General features: G+C 42.9%; 1 protein-coding gene across 2 annotated transcripts in view; it reads left to right on the top strand.

Annotated features, from left to right (window-relative positions):
• Positions 1-5,558: 5,558 nt before the first annotated feature.
• CBFB (core-binding factor subunit beta) overlaps positions 5,559-13,500 on the top strand; it is a 53,296-nt gene continuing 45,354 nt past the window's right edge. Inside the window, exons 1-3 of one of the 2 annotated variants that reach the window (XM_045533449.1) lie at positions 5,559-5,917; positions 6,134-6,220; positions 11,512-11,628. In XM_045533449.1, the coding sequence (XP_045389405.1) occupies positions 5,840-5,917; positions 6,134-6,220; positions 11,512-11,628 (282 nt within the window). In that variant the 5' untranslated portion in view covers positions 5,559-5,839. The remainder of the gene's footprint in view (positions 5,918-6,133; positions 6,221-11,511; positions 11,629-13,500) is intronic. The other variant, XM_045533450.1, reaches the window with a different exon arrangement.

The following is a 13,500-nucleotide window of genomic DNA, read 5'->3' on the forward strand; positions in this document are numbered from 1 at the left end:
CCCCAGCCTGGCCCTCTTTCCCACCACACCAGCTCGCTTCTCATCCCCAGGCACCCAGACAAACCCCTCCGCCTGCCATGACAGAGAGGCTCATTTGGAGCCTGGGCAAGATTTGCAAACGTCAAACTTATAATTACAAGGATGAAATCATCTGGTTCCTTTTAAGCAAACGGGTTTATTGATCCCAACACTGAAGAAATGCTATTCTGGGGAAACTTGCTTTCCTTTGCCTATGGGATGGCCAAGCTGGTGGGGGAGGGTGGCAAGGGAGCTAAGGAGGGGGAGAAGCCCCTGGGAGGGAGGGGAAGTTCTTTATAGCCCAAAGGGGAATTTTATGGTATATGAATTATATCTCAAAAAGACAAAAAAATTCTTTAGGGCCCAGGAAACTGCTATGCTCAGGCAAATGACACTCTCATCTTGCATTTAGGCCCATCTCCTTTCAAAAACTACAAGCTGAGTGGAGCCAGGGTTTTAGGCGCTGTGCCAGCCACTAATTTCCCTTCTCTCCCACCCCTCTTGAGTCTCATTTGTGGCTCCAGATCCTATTTCAACTTCAAGATGGTACAATATTTCCTCAGTAACTGAAGGGAAACTGTTTCCTTAGAAAAAGGCACTGAGGCTCAGAGACTTCCTCTGGGAAGAGAGGCAGAGGTGGGTGGCTGCTGACATCCGATCTGGATAAAGCCATACTTTCTGTCAGAGAGAAAAACAAGACATCGAGGCCTTGACCTTCCAAGCCAAAGAGGGAAAACAGTTGGCCTAAGGGGCAGGAATCCATAGCCCTCAAGGGCCAGAGCCACATCCTGCCACAAGGCCCACAATAGAGCCCCTTCATTCAACCTGTTGGGGACCCTTTAGGAACATGGTGGGTACTCCAGGAGGAATGACCCCAGCCATAGCTCTCCATGTTTGCAGTTCAGTGAGGGAGGCAGGCAGGATTTTTGACGTCTTAGAGTAAAATGATTAAGACCACAACCCTGCACTTTAGGAGGAGGGAGGATTGCTTGAGGCCAGGGGTTCAAAGCCAGCCTGAGCAAGAGCAAGACCTCATCTCTATAAAAAATAGAAAAATTAGCCAGAGATAGTGGCGCACCTATAGTCTCAGCTACTTAGGAGGCTGAGGCAGGAGGATCACTTGAGCCCAGGAGTTTGAGTTTGCAGTGATCTATGACGACACCACTGCACTCTAGCCTGGGTGACAGGGCAAGACCCTGTCTCAAAAAAGAAAAGAAAAAGACCACAACCTTGGGGTCACTCAGCCCCTTGAACCTCAGTTTGCTCATCTATAGAATAGTGTCAATAATACCAAACTTACAGGGTTGTAGTGAGGATCAAACGAGGATGATGTGCCTCAATGCTGAACCATTTTGTTATTGTTAATGGGTCAGGGTCTTGTCACTGTCCTATGGTCACTTATTTACCTTTTCAGAGTCTATATCCTCATCTGTCAGATGGAGCAGGAAGACCTTACTTAGAAAGTGGTTGTGTGAATTAACTGAAATGAGGAGCAGAAAAGCACCCAGATCAGAGCTTCATAGTTGGACTAGACAATTGAGGGTTCTCCATCCCCTGCTCAGCATTATTGTGTATTATCTACGTTCCCCACTCAAGGTTAGCCTTGGGGTCCTGCAGGAACAGCCACTCGCCTAGGAAGGTAGGGAGATGCTCAGAGGAGGCCCTTGGCTGGCTGAATTCTTAGGAAAGGAAGGTTCCAGACAACACAGCTTCAGATAATTCACTCAGGTTTTGGTGAGATGGGGGCGGGGTATTTCTAGGCAGCAAACAGATACCCCCAGGCTTCCATCTGTGGGCCTTAGTAGCTGGATATTAGCAAAGCCCTCCATACAGTGGTGTTTGGACCAACTCTTACCCAACTGAACAACTGCCAAAGCTGTTAGAAGCACAGACCTAAATTTACCTAACATGGGTGAAAATTTCCTTTCTAAATTTCCTTTAATCCAGTTTTCAAAATAGGTGAAAAAAAATTTAAACAACAAAAAGGCATACAGAGGTCAGCTGAGGAGATGGCCTCTTTCAGCCTGCGGCTGGTTTCCCGGTCATCCTGGCTGGTTGGACGCCAGACTACGCTGAGTGTGGGTTACCCTGTGGCCTAGACTTGCCAAAAGCTGTCTGTGGAGCTGCTGTTCTGGGTCTGCTTGGCAGGCTTTGCCGTCCCTTTCCCGTTGGACATCGTTCTCCACCTCCATAAGCCTAACAATTAAAGCACCCTGCCCTGCTCTGCACTCCCACCCCTCCAAGTCCAGCTCCCTTGACCCTGACCTTTTCCTTGCCAAAGCTCATGGTCTGGGCATCTAGGCCACTGTAGAAATCTTTCAACTTTTATCTATTCCACATTTCCCATGGCAAAAACAATTATTGCTAGAATCTAAAGGCCAAGATCAGCTGCAGGTCTTTGAGCCCTACCTGGACCCATTGTGGAGTAAGAGTGGTTCCTTGTGGAGCATTTTTTACAGACAGAAATGGAAAGTGTCATACCAATGTCACCCTAAACAGAATATAGTAGTGCTGAACAGTTTCACATGGGATACCCCTGTGATACATTTTACTCTTTTTTTCCTACCAGGAGGGCCAAGCAACAGAAACCCCAGCAGTGAGCCCTGCTCCCCTGACTACCCGCCTTTGGACAGTCCTTGTTGACTGGGTACAAATTCATCATCTTTTTCTCATTGAAACAATGGCTATGTTGTCCTATTGCCCAAGGACACTAGACTAGAAGACATGAGGAAAAGGCAGCAGATGTATGAAGGTTTCTATTCCTTGTGAGTGACTTAGTTCTGCCTTGGTGTCTTGGAGTAAAATAACTCCCAATAGAAGTTGCAGATATTTAAGGCTGGTTTTTGTCTGCACTTTGCCTGTGCTGATATGGAGTTCCCTACCAGTTTGACCAGAACTTTTAGGTAGCAAAATAAAAATGACATCCTCTGCCAGATGTAGCTAACACAAACTGTTCAGTGGCGCCACAATGTACTCCCACCTACTCTCTCCTTTTGGGGAAGCTGCTCTTCCCCTCTTTCAACTATCAGATTCTCTCTGAGGCTTCCAAACACAGGCCCAACACCTGAAGGGAAGACATGTGACACAAGCTGACCAATCATATCATCACATCTGCCTGGACATAGTGGTTTGGCAGAGGGGAGGTATGTGACTTGGGCTGGGCAATCAAACTCCTTTCCAGTAATTTTATGACTTGGAGATGGGGGATGGCTGCTCCTATCCTTTGCCAGGAAATAAATGCCATGCAAGAGAGCCTGAGAGAATTAAGCAGTGAGTAGAAACGGAGAAATGGAAAAGAAAAAGAGAGTATTGTCTGGATACTGTTCATCTGTCTTTCTCTCTGATCAGTTCACTTGAAATAAAACACACCCCTTTTAGTTTTAAGTTTGTTGGAATTGGGTTTCTGTCATTTGCAATGGAAAGAGAGCTGAGGAGAAGATTCTGAGACAGCTGAAGGCCCAAAAATAGTAGTTGGTGTTATCTACATTTATACCGTTTTTTTTTTCAATGTTTTAAATTTTTTTGTAGAGACAGAGTCTTGCTATGTTGCCTAGGCTAGTCTCAAAATCCCAGCTTCAGGCTGGGCGCGGTGGCTCACGCCTGTAATCCTAGCACTCTGGGAGGCCGAGGCGGGTGGATCGTTTGAGCTCAGGAGTTCGAGACCAGCCTGAGCAAGAGCGAGAGACCCCGTCTCTACGAAAAATAGAAAGAAATTATCTGGCCAACTAAAAATATATATAGAAAAAATTAGCTGGGCATGGTGGCGCATGCCTGTAGTCCCAACTACTCGGGAGGCTGAGGCAGTAGGATCGCTTGAGCCCAGGAGTTTGAGGTTGCTGTGAGCTAGGCTGACGCCACGGCACTCACTCTAGCCCGGGCAACAAAGTGAGACTCTGTCTCAAAAATAAATAAATAAACAAAATCCCAGCTTCAAGCAATCCTCCCAACTTGGCCTCCCAAAGTTCTGGGATTACAGGTTTTTGTTTTGTTTTGTTTACAGAGACAGGGTCTTATTTTGTCCCCCAGGTTGGAGTGCAGTGGCCCAATCATAGCTCACTGTAACCTTGAACTCCTGGACTCAGGAGATGCTTCTGCCTCAGCCTCCTGAACATGTCTATACCCTTTCTACTGTGTATACATGTACATTTGCACAGGCTTGGTGTGTCAGGTGGACATGCCCTAGGAAGGAACTGATTCTATGTTTGCTATTCAGAAATAGCATGTCTGTCAAAACTACCAGTCTACAGGTTTGACTTCGCTGCAAACTCCCTCCCTGACCTTGGGCAATCCCTCTCTGGACCTCAGTTAGGGTGATCAACCAGCTTGCTGGGGATTGAGTGGTTTCCAGGGACATGAGACTTTCATTGCCAACACCATGATACTTTCATTGCCACCAGTTCCTGGCCAACCAGGACAGTTGGTCATCTTAGCTCAGTTCCGTATCTGTAAAAACGAGATTGGACTGGGCAGGGATGGGAAATTCTGCCAAATCCTGCACTCAGGCAGACATTGCCAATTGACCTTGGCACTAATTCTTATGAGTTTATGTGTATCCTCACACTCCTTTGCAATATGGCCAGCTACTGTCAATCAGAGTTGGCACTCATTTGCCATCCTTGGACTGAATTTTTGACAAGCTGGAATTTTAAGGATCAAGATTTGAGGACCAACTTAGAGTCAAACTCTGCCATAAACCGGGTTTCAGACTTTCTCCAGCTCTGGCTTAATGAATTCCCTAGAACTTACATATCTTGTTTTTTGGATTTGATTGTATATTTGGGTAGATATATGGACTGGCAATAGATTACATATATAATTCAGCTTGTTCTTCTTTAGAAACTTAAATTTATTGAGAGCCCATTACGTGCTAGACCTACATAAATGCTTTAACACTAACACTGCAAGCTTATGATTGTCTGTATTTTGGAAATAAGGAAACTGAGGCTTAGCCATCCAGTTCTTGTCTAACGCCCCACACAGCGAGCGGGCAGAGCAGCTGAGTGGAATCCCATCTAAGGCCCACCTGATTCAAACAGCCATAACCCTTCCAGCATGATTCGGTTGGATTCTTTGGTCTGTTTCCACCTTTAGTCTTCGATATGCACAGCCTACACCCCTCCCCGTCGGTGTGGGGGACAAAAGTCCCCACGGACTTACGTTTCCTCACATTCAAGTGACACTCTGGGGTTACTCCGCGCGGCTGGGGAACCCAGAAATTCCAGATAGCCGAAAAAGGGCGGAAGAAAAGGCCTGCGCTGGCCACTCCTGGTTGCCAAGAGTTGGGCAGATCCCCACAGGGCAGCTCCACACTGAGTGGCACGAGGACTGGCAAGGGGAAGAGCTCCGTGCAGCGGAAGGAGCCCCAAGTCTCCGCCAGGCCGCCGCTCCGCAGGCGACGAGCGGCGCATGCGCAACGCGGGCCGCGGAGTTGTGAATGGTGCATCTTGTTTGCTGGAGTTTGAGGCGGGCGGGCGCGCGAGGAGGAGAGGTGGGGCCGGCGGGGGCGGGGCGGGCGAGCGGGGTGGGCGGCGAGAGGAAGTGGTGGCGGCGGAGGCCGGGGGCGGCGAGAGCTGGGTCTGCGCGGGCGGTAGGCAACGGCTGAGGCGGCTGCGGCGGCGACTGCGGCGTGGGCAGGGCTCGGGCGGGCGGCGGCACCTCAGACTGCTCGGAGCGGGAGCCCACGCGGGCGGGCGCCTGAAACAAAGGGAAGCGGGAGTCCGGGCGCCGCGGGTGGGCGGTCAGTCGGTCCGCGCGGAGCCGGCCAGTGGGTGCCCGCGCAAGCTCCGAGCCCGGCCGGCTGGCGCGGCCTCAGGGCGGGAAGATGCCGCGCGTCGTGCCTGACCAGCGAAGCAAGTTCGAGAATGAGGAGTTCTTCAGGAAGCTGAGCCGCGAGTGTGAGGTGAGGCGGGCGGGCGGGTGGCGAGGAGGCCGCGGCGCGGCCGGAGTGGGCCTGGGAGGAGAAAAGTTTGGGCGGCGCGGTCCCCGGGAAACCTGGGCAGGCGCGCCCGCAGAGGGACAATCTCGCCCGGGCAGCCATCTGCCCGCAAACTCTGCTTGCTCTTATCGGCGCCGCCGCGGATTTGGCTTCTGATTTCGGGCCGTCTCTGCCTTGCAGATTAAGTACACGGGCTTCAGAGACCGGCCCCACGAGGAGCGTCAGGCGCGTTTCCAGAACGCCTGCCGCGACGGCCGCTCGGAAATCGTAAGTCTCTGGGACCGGGGCGCGCGCGGGAGCCGGGGCGCGGGGACCGAGGCGCGCGCGGGTCACTTGTTGCGCCGGGGCCGCCGCGGCCCAGGCCGGTTCCGGACAGCGCCGCGGACGCCGCGACTCCCGGAACTGAGCGGGCTGCCGTCTCACTTCCTACTCGGGATTCAAAATGCGAAACCAAACACTGGCGGGCCGATCCTCGCGGGGAGACGCTTTCCCTGTGGCCCGCTGCGGTGGCTTATGTTTCCCAGAGCCGGCTCGGCGAACAGTTCACCAGGAACGGAGCTCAAACCCGAGCCAAACTAAACTAGGAAAGGTCACTGAATAGCCCGTGACAGCGATTCAGGGTATTTGTAGGAGGGAAACACCCATTAGGAAAAAGGAATCAGGGCTTCATTCAAGGTCAGCGATAGCTTGTTTCTTAAAGCTAGATTTCCTGGTAAATCTATATGTGACGCTGTCTCACTACCAGTGTAGCCGAGAATAAATCTTTACTCCACTTATATATTGTCCTAATAGAGAGGGGGAGGGAAAAAAGCCCTAAAGGATCTGTTCTCATCTTTTCTGAGAATATTAAGCCACAGGAGAATCAGAAACCATTAGCCTCTTTTTTCAAACCTAAACATGTCCCGTTTAGTGCTGTAGTTCCTAAAGAACTGCATAGATATTCGAAACCCACAGTGGGTCTACTGCCCTGTTTTGGGTAGTAGATTTGGTGCCTCTTATCTGTCAAATCTTGTGTTGAAAAAAATCCAGTGTCCTGGTTCTCATCTTTTGGTTTGTCCTATTGGAGGAGCTAATGAGAAGTGAATGGTAGGAAGAAACTAAAGAAAAGAGGTTGATTATTTTTTAAAAAGTCGAAGCGCTAAGTACTATCTGTTCTGTGACTCTGGCTCATTGCATTGGCAGAAACGTGAAGCTATCCTGCAGTTTGAATTTGGACTAACAATAGGAAGACATATTGGAAAATTTACTCTTTATAATCAGTTTATTTATTTTCATTGAAATATAGTTCACATGTCACAAAATTCTCCCTTTCATCACCAAAATCAAATTTGCAAGGAATATTTTGATATTTAAAATGAAGGGTTTTTAGAATTGTATAACAGGTAGTGAGACGATATTAGTTACGTTTATCTAGAATATTTGGTCATTAGTGCACATTATGAAAGAAAATCTTCAGCTTTTAGCCGACTTCCAAGTTTTTTGAGTAGTTGTAATACTTACGTGATTCAGATGTATAAGAGAAATACTGTTTGGTTTTGGCACTGAGTGGTAGAAGAAAAGAATCATTCATTAGCTGGTCTGGTGACGGTATCATTCTTTGCCTCGGTTTCCTTTTGCAAAAGGTGGATGGGACACCTGACCAAAGGATTTCCTGGAGGTGACTGATGTAATTGTAAAAGATGATATACAAAGTATCCTACTATCAATTTTTTTTTTTTAAGAGACAGTCTTGCTTTGTAGCCCAGGGTGGAGTGTGGTGGCTGTTCACAGGTGTGATCGTGGCGCACTACAGCCTCAAACTCTTGGACTCAAGCGATCCTCCTTCCTCAGCCTCCTGAGTAGCTGGAACTACAGGCATGCTTGCCACTGTGCCTGGCTCCAAGTACTGTCACTGTTTTTGAAAGCTGAGGGTTTTTTTAAACCTAGTGAAACATAGCCAGTATGGTGTTTTCTGTCATATCAGACTTTGCTGCATGACATTAAGAATTGGGGGTATAACTTAACGTACAATATATCTGAATTGCTGTATTATAATAGTGTTACAATATTATAGCAGTGTTATAGGCCGTTTGTATTTGTCATAAATTTCTTTCCAGGATGAATTAGACATTCTAGGTTCCCCTACCTTCCAAATACCTGATCCTACGAATTTAAAGTTTTAGATTTCTGATAAATATTAAAGGTTAAAGAAGGCAGAGTGAATTCTGGGTAAGATTTGCACTAAGATGGCATGTGTCTTATTTTGTTGAGTATGGGAAGGAATTTCATGTTTCACCTTAGTTTTCCCCCTTTAATTCAATGTTACCCACATTTAAGTTACAGGATCCTTAGCTCCTAGAATGTGGACACTTTACATTAGTTCTGTATACACCCCTCTGGATACAGGTACTTTGCATAATGCCTTTTCCATCGTAGATACTTCATTATTTGAATTTAGAGGTTACTTAATTTAATGGCTAAAATTTGTCTTATGACTTTTAAACAGGCTGTGGTTTCTACCTATTCGGTTGTGAAAAAGGCATTATTTTGCCTCTATTTTGACAGCAGCCATATATGGTAAGAATATAGATAGTTCTCAAAATTATTCCTAACTCTTCTCCTGCCCCAGTTGCCCTTTTGCCTCTCTTTTTATTTTGAACATCTCCTTAAGATATCAGTGAGGTTAATGAGGAATTTAATTTGCATTTAGATGTAAAAGAATTTAAGGGCTGCAGTGCTCATCTTTCTTTAAAATTCAACTAGACTCCTTATCACAGTGTGAAATCAAAGTGATTATGGGTGAGAGAATCTGTTTGGTAAAATCCAATTTATTCCTGTTATGAATTCTTATTACAGTAAAAGTGTTGGAGATGTCTTCAATACTAACAATTAAAAAAATGCTTATAAGAGGTATGGTGACTCTACTGTGAGAAGAGTAAAAACTAACTTTTTTTTTTTTTTTTTGAGACAGGGTCTTACTCTGTTACCTGGGTTAGAGTGCAGTGGTGTGATCCTAGCTCTCTGCAACGTCAAACTCCTGGGCTCAAGTAATCCTCCTGCTTCAGCCTCCTGAGTAGCTGAGCCTACAGGCACATGCCACTATACCTGGCTAGTTTTTCTATGTTTTTGAGGAGACAGGTTCTCACTGTGTTGCCCAGGCTGGCCTTGAACTCCTGGCCTCAAGCAGTCTTCCCTCTTTTGCCTCCCAAAATGCTAGGTGTGAGTCACTGTGCCCCTGGCCTAGTATGTATTTTTAATCCTGAAGATTGAATGGTAAAATGTATGTTGGATGGCACAAGGTATGCCATTTTAGAATTTATGAAACCTATAAAATGTAGTCAGGACAACCTGGAAATCTTGCATACAGATATTATACCAGTATAACATTTTAATGTTTTCTGTCAGAATTTTTCCCAACTCTTACGTACGTGTAGGTGTTCCATTAAAAAGAGTTCTATGATAAAATAAGTTTGGAAAATGCTATTCTAGAATGTGTTTTTACCACCTTGTGTCTCAAAGAAGGATTTTTATGAGATAATGGGCATAAAGTGATGAAGCAGGAAATCTCTTCTGAGGTTGGCATTCAGACAGAAGGTTAGGTCATAACATCTGCAGAGTGTCTTAGCAGAGAGCTGATTTGGGGTACACTGGAGGTAGTAGGATTTGCTACTAGGTGAATACTGAAGAAATATGCCTCAGGGATTTTGACACAGGGCATTGATTCATGGGCTGAATCTCTTACCTGCCACCTCTCTGCTCTGAGAATTTCATTATCTGAGGCTATTGAATAAGTTGGTTGTCTTACTGAGCCCAAAGTTATTTCTCTTATATTGTTTAGGAGACACTTATACAACATTTATTTGGTACTGTTCTAAGCACTTTACAAATAGTAATTTGTGAGGAAACTAAGGTAAACTTCAAGTCATGCAGCCTAAGCAGGTTCCCTCCCAGAGTCTGCTTTTCATTTGCACCAGTGTTGGTGGAACTTTTGTTGATTATGCTAATAGTACATGGGAAGATATTTTTAAAGGTTAATGTTGTAATATTGATGTAAGTTCAGTTTTTGTTCATATAAAATATTTACGACAAGAAAACGGTATCCCAGTTGATTAAGGAAATGCCATCAAAAAGTCTAGAGATTTAGCAATTAGGTTAATAATTGTACCTATAGTACCGATAATGGAAATAGGAAATATAATTTTTTTTTTTTTTTTTTTGAGAGAGAGTCTGGCTCTGTTGCCCGGGCTAGAGTGCCGTGGCGTCAGCCTAGCTCACAGCAACCTCAAACTCCTGGGCTCAAGCAATCCTACTGCCTCAGCCTCCCGAGTAGTTGGGACTACAGGCATGCGCCACCATGCCTGACTAATTTTTTCTCTATATATTTTTAGTTGTCCAAATAATTTCTTTCTATTTTTAGTAGAGACGGGCTCTCATTCTTGCTCAGGCTGGTCTTGAACTCCTGACCTTGAGCGATCCTCCCACCTCGGACTCCCAGAGTGCTAGCATTACAGGCATAAGCCACCGCGCGTCCAACCAGGAAGTATAATTTTTACTTCCAAAGAATCTAAGCTGTTAAGCATCAAGGGAACCAGTGAATAGCTAAATCAGCTGATGGCTTTAAACAGATTGCCCCACATGTGAACCCCTTGTTTTCAGATGAAGATTCTATTCTTGGAAACAAATTATGCTTCAGAACTTAATTAGTGAAATAAACCAAACAAAAATTTTCTCTGGTTGCAGCAGAGAAGAATTTACATTTTAGATGATGAAAAATGTATTTTTTTCAAAAATGCTTTTTACTTATTTCTTTCTTTCTGAATTTCTCTTAGGAAAGGCTAATGTTATTTTTGTTTTTCACATGGGGGAAATTTAGACTTAACTTGCTCAAGGGCTACATAGGATGACACTTTATCAAAATGGCTTTAGATTGTTCTGTCTGTTGAGCTGTACTACCCAAATCTTTTATAAATATTAGATGAATACTCTTTGTTATAGTCAGATCTAGTTCTCCTAAAATCAAATTTTAAGAAATGCATTTTTTTAATCATCTAAGGTTTTAGAGAGAAGTACTGTCATATCACATACTAATAAATGGTGTAAGGAGAGACAATCCCAAGTGCATTTTTTATGCACCACGTGCCATCTAGTGTTTCTGTGAGCAAAGGAAATCAAAAAATTAAAATGTCTCATTTATGTAACTTTAAATTGTGCTGTGCCTTAAACTTCAAAATCTTTAGATTTTTCACATTTGAAAATATAAATTTTTAAGTACAAGGGTGGTGGCTTCTGGTTAGACATTAGCAGTGTGAGATCCTAACATCAGCAAAAAATGACCTGAAAGAAAGTATTGATTCCACGTCTGATTTTATATTTAAGCAGCCAATGGCAAATGTCCTCAAAATGGAATCAGATGTTTGTAACTTAATACTTAAGAAAAATGATGAGTGCATGTTTTTTACTTTTAAGTATTCTCAGTGCTGCCTGGCTTAAGACATAAACTGATGTAAAAATAAATGACTGCCTGCATAATTTATGTAATGTCCTGCTCCTGATCCTGTTTGTATTGATTTTTCTAAAAGGCTTTTGTGGCTACAGGAACCAATCTGTCTCTCCAGTTTTTTCCGGCCAGCTGGCAGGGAGAACAGCGACAAACACCTAGCCGGGAGTATGTCGACTTAGAAAGAGAAGCAGGCAAGGTAGGAAACATTTCTTTGCAATTTAAGATACTGTGGGTTGTTTTGTTAGAGATTATTTAATGATTTATGTATTAATAAAGAGATCACAGATTTGATTACATAGGCATATGATCAGTTTGTTTGATTCCATGTTATAAGGATGTACTATAATTTTTTAAACTCACTGTTAAACTTTTACATCACTCTATTGCTAATTTCATGAACATTATATTCATCACAGAAAGTTTTAGCCCTTAAATTTAAGAAATGTGCTTTCCTACATTTAACATTCAAAACTTAATTCTTTTAAAAGTGTTGACAAGATATTTTTTGTTTACTAAAATGTATGTAACTACAGTACTGCAAAAAAATAAAATTAAGAGAAAAATGAAAAAAGGCTCTGTAGGCTTCAAAATTAATAATAATTTAGAAATATCTCATGGGTAACCTTCTAATTCTGTTAGCATAGCAAATTTAATTTTGAGAAAAACAATGTGAAAACTAACTTGGAAATGTTTTGAGGAAAAGTTTCTGGGAAAACAAATGCCTTATAGTTTTGATCTTGCATGCTTAGATTAAAGATACAAAAAATATAGGTGGAAATGTTCAAGCCGAGAGCCCTATTTAAAATCTAAGTTAAATGTATTATATGATTTTGGTAAAATTTTAATGAATAGTATCTTGGATTGGTTGATCCTTGAGCAAGAAGTCAAGGAGTTGACTTCTTGAAATAAAATTTTTAAAGGAAAAAAAAATTTTTTTGGATCCAATTTTATACTCATTAGTTCTCCTGTTTTTTTGTAGTGTGTTTCCCTACCTGTTTCTATCAACTTGCTAAATTACTTTTCTAAGTGTCTTCATGAATAGCATAACCTATCACTTTATTTGTAAAACATAAATGTCTAAATATTCCATTAAGAAAATTAAAAATTTTTTGTATTAGGCTGTTTAGGAAGAGGATTTCTAACCTCATATATATACAATGAAAAATTTTTTGCTTTCTTTAACTTTTTGAAATTAGGTTTGATCTTTTGTGGATGACAAAACAACTAATCTCCAGATTGTGATGAGGGAAAATAAATTATAGGATTTTAAAAATGAGTAACAATCAAGTAATTTACTTATCTATGTATTAGTTTTTTTGCTTGGAAATTAAAAACAAATGTTCCAGGTTTTTCTACTTGGTAATTCTTATACATTCTTCTTAAGGAAGAACTTGGGAGGTCATTGTAGAATTATTTTTTTTTTTTTTGTCTTTTTGGGGCATGTATATGTGAAAAATGAAGAAATTATTTTTTCCTTGTTTGAAACACTTCCTTATAGTTTAACATAGTAGGTCACATACTAAAGGTATAAACCAAAAAAATTTGTTTTCCTCTCTGCTTTAATGCAAAACTATTTTAAGACTTCAAGATTGACATCTCAGTGTTACTGAAGTCTTCTAGTGTTTAATGACTAATAAATGAAGGTATGTTTGCTTGAATTAATTTAATGATATCACTTCACCAGTTTAAAGACCACATTATCCTTGGACTTAAGCCATTGGGATGTTTTTAATTATGTGACCAAAAATAACAAAAATGTTAGGTGGCTTGTTCTGGTACAGTCATGTGTTGCTTAACAATGGGGAATTGTTCTGAGAAATGTGTCACTGGGTGATTTCATCATTGTGTGAACATAGTGTGTACTTATACAGACCTAGGTGGTATAGCCTCCTATACACCTAGGCTATGTGGTATAGCCTATTGCTTCTAGGCTACAAACCTATACAGCATATTACTGTGCTGAATACTGTAGGCAATTGTAACACAATGATAAGTATTTGTGTATCTAAACATATCTAAATGTACAGAAGGTACAGTAAAAATACAGTATAAAAGATAAAAATGGTAC

The sequence above is a fragment of the Lemur catta genome, chromosome 20 (genome assembly GCF_020740605.2).
Source record: "Lemur catta isolate mLemCat1 chromosome 20, mLemCat1.pri, whole genome shotgun sequence".
NCBI classification, from domain to species: domain Eukaryota; kingdom Metazoa; phylum Chordata; class Mammalia; order Primates; family Lemuridae; genus Lemur; species Lemur catta.